This window comes from Salvia hispanica, chromosome 6 (genome assembly GCF_023119035.1).
Source record: "Salvia hispanica cultivar TCC Black 2014 chromosome 6, UniMelb_Shisp_WGS_1.0, whole genome shotgun sequence".
Taxonomy (NCBI): domain Eukaryota; kingdom Viridiplantae; phylum Streptophyta; class Magnoliopsida; order Lamiales; family Lamiaceae; genus Salvia; species Salvia hispanica.
In genome coordinates this window covers 36,071,664-36,084,871 of record NC_062970.1, presented here as the reverse complement: position 1 = coordinate 36,084,871, position 13,208 = coordinate 36,071,664, and the positions used below count along the sequence as shown (strand labels likewise).

At 30.4% G+C, this 13,208-nt stretch overlaps 1 protein-coding gene across 1 annotated transcript; it reads right to left on the bottom strand.

Moving 5' to 3' along the window:
• Window positions 1-4,546: 4,546 nt before the first annotated feature.
• LOC125195225 (gibberellin 2-beta-dioxygenase-like) lies at window positions 4,547-6,074 on the bottom strand. The gene is made up of 3 exons (XM_048093406.1): window positions 5,746-6,074; window positions 5,208-5,532; window positions 4,547-4,838 (listed from the first exon to the last, which is right to left on the bottom strand). Exons 1-3 carry the CDS (start codon window positions 6,072-6,074, stop codon window positions 4,593-4,595), a joined length of 900 nt encoding a protein of 299 aa, XP_047949363.1. The 3' UTR covers window positions 4,547-4,592.
• Window positions 6,075-13,208: the final 7,134 nt, after the last annotated feature.

The following is a 13,208-nucleotide window of genomic DNA, read 5'->3' as shown; positions in this document are numbered from 1 at the left end:
TTTATCTATCTCTTACTTTACTGGTTTAGTATTAAAATTCATGCAATCTCCAAAGTTCTATTATTATAAGATGGAATGAATAGTTTATAATAATATGTTATTAGGTTAGATTTACTCGAAGAGGGGAGTGATCAATTGCTAACTCATCATTTAATTGCTAACTACAACTAATTTAAGGCCATAGGATTTTAGAAAATGTGTAGTCTACAATTTGCCACGTGTAATTTTCGTTTTTATTAATAAAATATAAAAAGATAAAAAAAAACTTCAAATTAGGATTTTGGATGAAATGTCAATATAGTGTTTTGAAAATATCAACACAATCCTTTGAGAATGTCAACACAATGCTTTAAGAATGTTAACCCATTGCTTATATTGACATTCTACATGTATTATATTAACATATTTTATATAGTATGTTGACATTTCTGCTTGTACGAAAAAAATAAAAAAATTCAATTTTTTTTTCAAATTTTGACGTCGGAACATATGCATGTAGGATATCATTGGAATCCTTATGAAATTATCTTTAATTTGATATATGTTATATGAATTTAAAGTTTTGGGATTTTTTTAAAAGTTAGTTATAACTAAACATGTAGTTAATTGACATTAATACCCCTATTGATTTTTTTGGAATTAATCCTATGGTCTTATTGACGTTTTTCGTTGATCGTATTGACATTTAAGGATTAATGATCTAAGCCCTTAATTTGAATATCTAATGGCTATTATTTAGTTGTAGTTAGCAATTAAGTTATGAGTTAGGAATATAACACTCCCCGCTCGAAGATATACATATTATTGTGATAGGTTTTTCATTATAGTATCAAATTTGTCTTATGAATCTGTCTCTCAAATGCAACAAATTAAATTAATTATTAAAATAATTTAATTTTAGACAATCTCATACCAATTGAATCTCATAAACTGATAGATTTATAATTAACAAATATGTATGCCACTAAATAGTTGACATCTCTTACAAATTTTGATTTATAAAAGTGTGTTACACAAAATTTTGTTCCGCCATATTTGATGATATGGCCCATTGTGCTCAATTAGCTATCTAAACTATTATCATGAATCATCAAATGTGGATATTTCTGAATATAATTATCTTTCATTTTGTAAATTATACTTAAATAGAAGGTTTTAGAGGGGGTGTGAGGGATAAAAGTTGGTAAACGTGATTTCAATTTACCAATTTAAGGTGTCTACATAGTTAGAGACTTAGAGTGGTAAAATTAATGGAGAGGATTAGACTATAAAATATTTAAAGTAGAAAGATAAGCTTATACTACTAACTAATACTCCATCTAACTTGTCTAAGTTCTTACCATAATTATTATTATTATTATTACACATAGATAAAAGTTGAATGAAAAAAATTACAAATCAAACTTCACTATGAGATTATGTGGCATTTTGCCCAAGATAGTTTTTTAATCTTGTCGCCTACAATGGAATACATCATAATGAATATTGATTGTTACTCTAATGTTTTCACATCCAGTTCAATGCACTTGCTGGAAATACAACACATTATGTATTTTTTTTAAGTTACTCAAATTTCTACTATAATTATAGTAGTAGTATTTTTTTAAGGACTTGTGTTATTATTATATCTTAATCTAACCTTGAAGTAGTTATCCTTGATATATTTTACCATTTGCTACAACAAGACATTAAAACACATACGCTAAATCTTTGTTATACTCTTTCCACTAAACTAATTTCTCAAATAAGACAAGGAAATGCACACTTTAAAACTTTGTTATTCTCTTTTCACTTAACATTTTAAATACCTACTATTATTTTCAAAATCTTGTATCCAAAAAAGCATCTTGCTTATGACTAAACGGGTGTATACATGTTTAAAGAGTTACACTATATACTTCCTCTGTCCTACAAGAATATGCATTCTTTTTATTTTAGTCCGTCCTACAAGAATATATAATTTTTTAATTTTAGAAACTATTTTCTCTCTAATGAGGTAGGTCTCACTCTCCACTAACAATACTTTAATTACTTTTTCTCTCTACCTCTCTCTTACTTTAGCAATTTTGTGTTAAAACTTGTGTCGAACCCAAAGCGCATATTCTTTGTGGACGGAGGGAGTATTTGAGTTTAAAAGAAGAGACTCAAGAAATCCACGAATCTTTGAAATCAAATATCTAAGAAATTGTCTCGAGAGTTCGATGGCTATGTTGGGAAATTTTGAAGGTGAAAAAGTATAATTTCTGAAGCACGCTGTGTCTATTTATATAAGTTGAAGTGATATGGTAAGCTCCACTAAAAGACAATGATTGATAGCATTATTAAGAAATAATACTACTACTATGTCTATGTATAAATCAATGTGAAAAGCCAAGTCACCATAAAAACTTTAGGATCCTGTCGAAAGGTTCATGTACCTTCACCAATATGCAAGTTCCAAACTACAAATGTTAAATCGCCTTTGTTTGAATTTCATACTTCATTCTATTTATGGAGGATAAATTTTATGTAGGGTCGTGGGTAAGATTTCGCCATTTTGGGGCCATGGGCACAAAGGACAAAAAATCTCCATTTTTAAAAAAAATGAATAAACTGCTATAAATTATATTCCTGAACAATTGAAACAATATTTTCATTATTTTGGTAGCTAGTGAATTCTAACATCATGGGTAGTTCTTGTGCATATAGATAATCACATTTTATGGACGTTTACATTGTTTTAGACATTTTTGTTCTTTTAGTATTTTTTGAATTGAGGGGAAATATTGTCCATTGATTATATCCACTAATATACGTCATTCAGATGGTACTTGAAACGATATTAAGTACTAGTACTTCATAGGCTACCTTCTCTGTAAATTTGATTTTGATCGTTTTAGTATTCAATATCATTTCAGGTACCCTTTGAATTTCACATACTAACTAGTAGATAATCAATAAATAATTTTGCCCCTAAAATCGAAAAATGGTAATAGGATAAAAATATCCAAAAATATAAGGATATAGATATTATCAAGCTACATTCAAGTAATAAATGATCAAAATATATCAAATCTAAAACCCAAAATAGGGTAAAATCGGAATCACGATCATAGTAAAAACTTGAGTCATAACAGGTGTTGAACGAATGATTAATTTAATGGAAAACTAATGAAATCAATGCATGCATTTTGAATTCCATTATTAAATTGAAGATATCAGGGTTTTGTTTGCTTTCTTAGTTTCTAAATAGTTACTTTCAGTTTTAATGCTCCTAGCTAGTAATGAATTTTCACATCTAGTAGTCTAGATAATATGAGAGGTTCAAGTAGTAATTAAAATTAGATTATTAGTATCCGTGGATATGATACTTTTGTTTATCATAACTATACTGTAATAGCGTCGTACATCTTCAGTAACATTATAGGTTGATAAAAATGCATCATGGTTTATAGTCATCGAAATTTTAAACAAATTATTATAACATTTTCTATTTCTTTTGACTGCATCCCACATTAACCGTTGATACAATGAACAAAGATATTCTGCTATTATGCAAAAATAGAGGAAATAAATTAGGATTTGAACCTTTTTTTATCGGTTTATAAGCTAAGATTTCATATTTGGGCTGATGGATCGACCCAATTGATTGGTAGTTGAAAGTAAAATATAATTTTTAATATTTAATTAAATATTCAATTTTTATCGTTACTTTTGCTTATCGTTTATAACTGATAATCATTAATATCTGGGACCAAATCAAAATCGTATTATGGCATAACTGATAACCGACTAACCATTTATTCTGCTCCAATAAAAATGACATTTTATGGTGTATTTATTACAAATCCATTTCCATGATATACTATATTTTAGTTATATTCGTGACATTGTGATGAAACATAGTAGTAAAATATATTTGCTTGTGTAAAATTTTCAATTTTCCAAAATAAGGGAAATGGCTGCTTTAGAATTAGGGGAAAATAATTCGTTTTGCCAGGAATGCATTTTTTGAAAGCGTCTGATGGTTGTTCTCTAAAGTAATTTCGATGTATGTTTTGGGTACTTTGTCCTTTAAAGCCGAGGAAGTAAAAACAAGTTGGACGATGATACTTCACATGATTAATTGAGCTTATCAACATCACTAAGCTCTTTTTTTTATTTTTTAAGTATTATTGTAATATCTTAGAAAAATATTATTGAGACCATCAAATTTGTACTATAAAAATACTAGTATACTTTATTATTTTATAAATCTTTTTGTATTTAAATGAGAGATGGGTAAATTAAGCTATAATTTGTACTAGTATGTAATTTGTAAATTACATCATCCTAGTACTAATATGTTGTTTACCACTTTTAAAGCACTACTGGTTAACATTGTTGACATTTTGTGCATGTGTATATCTTTTTTTTTTTCAAAAAAAATAAATTGTAAACTTATTTTTCCAGATCATCTTTGAAGTGGGAGAAAAAATAGGATAAGTTCACTTTGTATTTATGCAATTTCTAAATTTGATAATTATAATTGTAACAGCATTAATTAAAAATTTAGCATTAAAAGTGGTTATTAACGTAATTAATTTATTTATTAAATACGTCAATAACTAACATCACTTGTTTTTGTGAAATCGCTGCAACCTATCTTCACCCAGTATTGACTTGTAAGCTGATTTTTTGTATTCGGACCAAGTGAATTTCTTATACATGCTCTCTTCGCCTTCCTCCATTAATGAGCATATTGGTCTAATCTTTTCGGTCAATGGTGGCCCTCCAAAATATATCATTGATAACCTTGATTTGATGCAATTAGTCACCACTCTATGCTTCACACTCTTAAACCTCCCATTGGTCATAACCTGCATGCCACCACACAGAGACGAAATCCCCTCAGTTTTATAAATATTTAGTATTCTATGAATACTGGCGACGCTGAAAACGTTTTGTGTCGGAATGACTTGAAATTTTGGTCATCCAACATCGTTTAAAGGACAAAAAAGACAATTTATTATTTTTCCCGACTTAATTTAATTTTCTAGTTTATGTTTTATTTCCTTTTGGGTCGTTTATGCAATTTTATATAGCGAAGTCTTTGTTTTGAAGAGATTTTCATTAATAAGAATATTTTTCGTTTTCAACGTATTAGGGTTTTTCAAATTATCTATGATCAGGTCAGTCATTCTTTATACGTTTCTGCATCATCTAGTAGTAGCAAGATATGAGTTTACCTGGAGAGTATCTCCAACAGCGAAGTAGAATGCGTTAGGGTCAGATTGGACGGAAGCCCAGGAACCATTCTTGAGACAAATTTGGAAGCCCGGAGCATCGCATGATCTCAAAACAGACATGATCTGAGGGTCTGTATGCTCACCAAATCCGATCTTATTCAATGCTGGGCACGGCGGATAGTGATTCACCCGGAAACACGAATCACTTCTCTCGTCCCCGATCAGCCTGCTTAGAGCAGTACCGATTCCCAGCTCCTCACAAATATCATCGAGAACACCCATCAGTAGTTGCCTCACAGCTGAGGTGTACTCTCCCATCACAAGCCTGGTCATCTCACAATTTAGTTATAATATGACACAAGTTTTAATGCAAAATGAGATTACACAGAGTTTTCAAGGCTAAAATATTGTTGTTCAAAATGGTAATGTAGTGTTTTGTTATAGAAAACTTTCCATTTTTAGTATTATGAGACTAATTTAAGAGAATGGAAATTAAAACATAAGAATATTTTTTTTTTGGATAAAGTATACTGTTTACCAGAATGGTTCTGAAATTGTGGAAAAATGGGGTTTTTGGAACATGAGTTTGGGGTGGGCGGAGAGGAGGAGGTATTCGAGCCAGCCTGTGTCACCGTTGGGCCCGATTCTAGTGTTACCGTAACCGAACGGGCTGGGAGGGCCGGACCTGTCCTTTTCATGTTGGGGTAGTGCGAAGAAGTTGACAGCCTCGGATTCTAACATGGCAACCAGCTCCCTTGAGATTCCATGGTTGATAACCTTAAAAAATCCAAACTCTTTACAGGCTTCAACTATTAGCTTCTTAGCACTAATGGCGTCTGACAAATCTACGACGGGGATGTCCACCATCTCTTTGGATAGGAGAGGAGAGAGGGCGTTTCGATTTGTGAAAATCTTTTTGAGAATTTATAGACAAAGGGAGGGTGGTGGTGGTATTAAGGAAACAACAATTTATTTTCTTTTTAAGTAAAGAACAATAATTATTGGTACAATATTATCAAAATATCACTTACAAAATCTTTTTAGGGGGGTTTTAAATTATTTTTTCTTTAATTATAATTTGTTGTTAAAGTATAAATTTAAGATTATTAATTAGAGTTCACTATTTAATTTATTTAATCATTTTCTTGAATGAAATGAAATTTAATAGTATGAATCTGTTAATAATAAATTTTACAAAATATATCTATTGAGATCAATTGTGTGAAGAGATATTGGAAGAAAGTACATAGATATTTCACATGATGTGATAAATGTTAAATATGATTTATTATATATATAATATATAGTACTAATATTGGAATACGATCGAGACATAAAATCTTAGAGATAAATGATTCAAACCACATCCTATGCAGTTGCCATGATTAACAGCTCACTTTTAATATGTTTAATTTTACACAGTAGTACAAGTTTTACCCTATACATATTTTAACCATAAAAAAAAGGTTATACTACTAACATATACTCCTATTGTCGTACTAGTCGAGTATTGCGTGTCACTTTTTTATCGTGAAGCATTGTATAATAATAGCAAATACTGAATGAGACATTCATTAAGTGGGTTAATTATTTTTGTTAGTGTATGTGGTTTTCAGCTTACTGTCCATCATGAGAGGACAAGTGTGTGCTATGCTGGGTAGTAATGTCGAGTTTAAATAAGAGGGTAATTGCAAGTTGCGACAAACATTTTTTAGCTTGAAAAGGTTGATATGATTGCCCATGAGACCAAGTGGGTTAGGTTAGCCCGATTACAACAACTTTTCTTGTTACTTGATTGTCCAAGTTCTTAAGTTTTTTTCCAAATAATGACAATGTGCTATTTTTGATACGCCCTCCGTCTTATTAGTGTTGAGGTATTTTTTTTGTCACGAAAATTAAAGAATACCACTGCATATATAGTAGTTAAGTGGAGTGATGATAAATTAATATGAGAGAATAAAGTAGGAGAAAAAATAAAGTATGAGATTATAAAATAAAAGAGAGAGTAAAGTGAGAGAGCTTAAGTGTGTTGAATTTTGCAAAAAAAAAAAATCACTCATTATATGCGACAACCCAAATAGAAATATGACTAAATAAGAAGTGTATATATGTCTTGAAAGTCATTACGTTCATTTCTTTGTCGTGTCTTCTTACTACACTGTCAAATAAAAAAACTCAAATAGAGTTACTTATTTTTAGTTATTGGTCGAGAAAAAAAAATGCATATATGTCTAAAAATTTGTAGTTTTTATGTCGGATTTCTTTTATTACGGAAAATAAAATGCTCAGAGTCAATATATATAGAATGGCAAGCATGAAAGTTGAACAAGAATAACAACTAAAACCAAAAGAACCAACAACAAGCATAAATGACTGTTGGGACTCGGTGGTGCACACCCGAAACTCCACATTAGTATGATATTGTCCGCTTTGGGCAAAGCCCTCACGGTTTTGCTCTTGGGGTACTCCCCAAAAGGCCTCATACTAATGGAGTTGGGGTAGCCCTTATATATGCTTGCAATTCTTGTTCATTCTCCGATGTGGGATATGGTTTGCTCCCTTTCAATGAGAACCATAGCTCAGCAAAAATACACCAACAAATCAAGCAACAAGACACGCTAACTAGAAAACCATTAACAAATAACAAAGGAGGCCAATTACCTGTGGAGATTTGTCCGAAGAGTCCAAAGTTGTCAAGATTGCTCGCTTTTTATTTAGTTCCCCCACCCAACTAAGTCATAAAATTGCTCAGATTGTTAGTCATTTGACTCATTGAAATGGCAAGTCTGGGCACTACTCTTTCACCCAATACTAAGGCGCTATAAAATTCATCTCTTTTCCCGCTCAATTTAGGTAATACTCTTTAAATATTGTCTTATTGGGGATGTTCCAATAGACCATAGAGTTAGGGCTGGGAAAAAGTACTGAAATACCAAATTATCGGCCTTATCGTATTGAGAAAATATCGAAAATATCAAATTTTCGATATAGTGCGATACCTTACCGAAATAGTAGTATTTATTTTTCCATAGATGTCTACATTTCCTTTTTCTTTGTGCTTGGTAATGATACACGACTAAAATTGCTCAAATGGGAGTTTTTTGGCTACATAATTTTATCGGGTCATTCAAAGTTGTAGTACAACATTTGCGTTTAAGATAAATGGTGAAGAGAATTGTCTATTCCATTATTAATTCCAATTGATTGTATGGTTAAACTTAATGGATACTCAGCCCTTAATACTTACGTATAACTATTTATGCCCTCTAACTTCAAGCAATAAGTCTCATATTTCACATCATTATAAATATTAATCACGAGCTGTATTGGGTTTTTGCACGGAAAAAGTTGACATTAAATTTAAAAGAAGAAAGTAAAAAAAAAGAACTATATTATCTTTGCAGCAACACGGGATCTTTCATTTGATATCATGTTTTTACAAGAATTAAGAAAATCAATTAATAGATACTTAGAATATTACTGTTTTTAATAAAAGTATTACTGTAGTAGTACTTTTTATAAAAACAAAACCTACATATATATAGTATATTCAAAAATGAAAAAAAGAATTATATGCCACTCATCACCATGTCAATCATATCTATACATGCATGATTCATGCATTACTAGAAATATTAGTATTAAATACATGAGAGAAATACAGTTACATTTTTTATGAAAGTATTGTAAGATCAAGAATAATTTTAGGTTGTGCAACTCAATTATTCTATCAAGAACGATCATTAATCAACAATTCAATTTACATATATATCTGCGGACTCATATGTCAGTGCAATATCTTATACTATAATTTAGGTCTCGGATTGTAATTTTCCAGTAAATACAAACGTTGCCCTGTATAATCATAAATAAAATTTTCGAAAATAAATAATACTAGCTAGGAACCTTTAATAAGTGTAGTATAGGTCAATACAGAATCGATCTTTCAACCGCGACGGCCACAAAAGAAGGTGATCGAATTCGGGTAAGCATTGTGGCAATGTGATGATCCGGAAGGAGGTACGTGGCCCTTCGGGAGCATGGCGGAGAATGTCCTTGTCTTCATCCTCATCCTCGACCTCTTTTTCTTCATAGTATTTTTGAAGAAATCATGCCTTTGATTCTTGATTTGCATAGCTTTGGATTTTGTGTTGGAGTGGAGCTTTTGATCGGAGATGGCAAAAGAGATGATCATCAATGAGAGAAGTAGAAGAAGAAAAATGCAAACTCTAATTTTCTTTGTATTCTTACCCATGAAAGATTAATACATAAAAATAGGGTTTGTTTGTCCTAGATATATAGAGGATTGGAGAATGGAAGACAGCTCACATCCTTTATAAGTTCAGTGAATTGGATTTAAGCTTTTTATTGAGTTCAGTTCGATAAATATGATAAATTATTTATAGTTATAACTTTACACTCCTTCCGTCCTACTTAAGAGTTTCAGTTGAGTTCAGCATTTATTCTAAGAAATGTTAAGGAAAGTTGGTTAATAAAGATAGTGGAATATGGGCCTTACTTTTTTACATTAGTTTTATAATAAAATGTGAGTGGAAAAAAATTAGTGGAATGTGGGTCTAATACCATTTATGAAATATATATTCCAATCGGGACTTCTAAAATGGGACATCCAACAATGGTAAACAACTAAACCGGGACTCCTAAAGTGGGACGAAGGGAGTAATGGTTTTACGAGATACGGGTAAACTTAAATTGATAGTTTGTGTTCGAATTGTAATTAATTTCTTTGGATTTAGTTTCTGTGTTCTCTATTTTAATTACGAGAATTAAGTGGGCATTTGACTTTTTTTTTGGGTTAAACCACAGGTGTACCGAACGGCATCCGACTTTTTTCATGGTACTTAAGTACTATTTTTTGGTCTTAAATTTTACTAACAATTTATGATGATAGCGAACTGGCATCCGACTTTTTTCATGGTACTTAGTACTACTATTTTTTTAGTAACAATTTATGATGATAGCTCACTCAGGTCAGTCTATCCATGCATATATGAAGAGATTGAATTTATGATTTTGTGAGTTAATTATGTTATGATACATTAACTAGTCCGATTAACCATTTAACCTCATGTAAACACGGGTGTTATTTATCATCGTATTGCAAATATTATCATCATTCTAATATTTAGCGATTGGATTAGAGAGTAGAGTAATCAAATATAGAAAATTGATACTCAAGAGGGCACAGTGTAGACGTAATTTTTGGGATGAAGAGTACTTTTCAATTCTTGAAATACGAATACATGGAACTTCGGCCCGTTATATCTTTGGATTAGTTCGGCCCAATTGGAAATGAGGCCGTGATTTTAGCAATTGTGGACTCCACTCACATCACCAAACCATGTCAATGTTAGTTACGTTGGGTCACATCATCTGAATTAAATGAATCGTACTAGTACAAAGCAAATTTACTTCTTCTTTCTCAAAATATTAAAAATAAATATTCTCTTCTTTTTATTTCATTCTCTAAAAATAATATTTTTTTTTAAATATTTGTTCTCTATATTGAGATCAACTAACATAAATTTTTTCTATCTTTCTTATTTTATCAATTTTAAATTAAAATTCGTACCGTTTCAAAAAAATTTATGTTTAAGAGATAGAGGGAGTATTAAAGTTACTATACCCTAATTTTTACCAGAGCTTTGAAACCAAATGGATGATCTTTTGATCACGGAATATAATTGTTACTCTATCAGTTAAGTCATCTCGTTGAAAGAGTTTAAACCGTGCAATTTTATTTATTTGTAATATGGTGTGAGATAAGTGATCATATTCAAATTCAAAATCAAAATCATATTTAAAGTATATTTATAATTATCAAAAACCAACAAAACAATATGCATTAATAGTGCATAAATTTCGATTTGAACCTTGACCACATTTTTTTGTGAAACAAAAATCACGACAGTTGGTTGATTATTTTACTAAGCACAGCCATTTTGTTGAATATTTGTATTTATGAATTGCAACTAATTAATTAACCTTAGTATGCCATTGTAATTGAACAAAAAATAGAGAGACAATCATTAGATGAATAAATTAATTTGAATCATTAATATTTGAGCAATCAAAACATATTGCATTATGATGATTCAAAATATATCCTACGCCTAGTTATTCATTGACTAAATCGCCCAATATTTATTTCTTGGTCCATTTTAGCAATTTTTATTATGTTAAATACATCACCTATAGAACCTATTAACCTAACAGAAGACATTATTATGATAATATGGGCTACGAAATCATCCGTGCTCTAAATTGGAGTACTATATATGCTTTATATTGAAAATCATGATTACTGATTACATTCATAATGTTAAGGCAATAAATATTCCTACATTAATTATTTAATTGCAAAATGTACGACCCTCTATTTCACATTAAATTATTTATTCCAGCATAAAATAACAAACATGTTTTTAATATATAGGTAAAAATACATCTTACTATCAACGAGATATCCAAAAATATTTTTTACTAGTATTTTTCCACATAATTTTCATCGATTTTTCACTGATTTCTTGAAAAGGAGTATAACGTTGCCTCCCCTTGCCCCATCCATAAATAGAGAACATCATTTACTATGATTTATGAGTGAAAATTGCTTACTATTGAGGGCAAATCGACAGTCCATTTTATTTTCCTGTCATTCAAACACAGGCATCAGCATCAATAATTTATGACTCATTGGCATAGTATTAAATGTGTCTATTCCGTTTATTGAAATTTTGTTACATAAGATGTAAATCTCATGATACTCCACTTTCTTAAGTTACTTTTTACTACTAGTACTGGCATTAGTATATTTTGGGCTTGGACTAGAGAATCTTAAAAACACCGGTCTGTAAATATCGATTTATGTCTTGTTACTTATAATGCATTGTCACACAATATGTGAACTTTTAATTTATTTGAATTTATCACTGGCTGAAAATGATCTCTAAATTATAGTAACTGATATGGATACCAAAATTTGCTAGACAGAATTGATCCGTGAAATGTTGGTGTGTTGAAGGAATTTCAGGCCTGCAACAAAATATAGGTAGTTTATATATTTGGTACTCAATTTTTAAATCCATCTTCAATTTTGGAAACACTTGTAATTCATTATTAATAGGTGAAGGATCAGTGCGAAAATTGTTTAAAAATGAAATAATAAGTAAACTCTTTGTTATTCATAGTAACAAAAAAGTCAAGTAATCATGTTATTCCTGACCACTTAAATCAAAATGCATAAAGTTATAAACGTGATTTGTAGCATCCCAAAAAACACTACGCGGCGGTGGGGCCCGCCAAACACAAGCCCATTTCACATACAATCCCGAATTATAATCATAAAACACGGAGATGTGTAGGGGGCATATTAGAGTTCATGATATTCATATAAAAATATGTCTAATGGGGTGCACTATGATCAAAACTGAAAATCTGATTAAAATCAAAACAAATATCAGTCATTCAATCCTTAGATTGGAAAGCTCTGATGATAATATTCGAGCTACATTATTATATTAAAAGCATTATATTATTAGTTAAGTTATATTATTAGACTACACAATTTACATTATTCAACTAAAACGTGTTACATTATTAGCCGACCTACATTATTAGACGACATGTGACATTATTCTAATGGTTACTACATCACAAGATCCAATTACTGAGATTTACTTTGATTTTTGACAGAATTTCACTTATTGACCTGATCACATCCCTATGTTTAATACTAGTAATATATACTATATTTTTGGAATGAAATATACTAAAATTATTTTTTAATTTGACCTAAAAATTTAAGTTTTATCTACAAATAATTTATCTAGCCTGTGAAACTTTATGTTGTGCTAATATGTTGGAAGACAATATAATATTATAAGGCAACTCGCACAAAAATGAGACTACAAAATTTGGGAAGCTCGTATATGGTACTCCCCCCATTCCATAAAAGATGTCACATTTTGGAATGGCATGGAA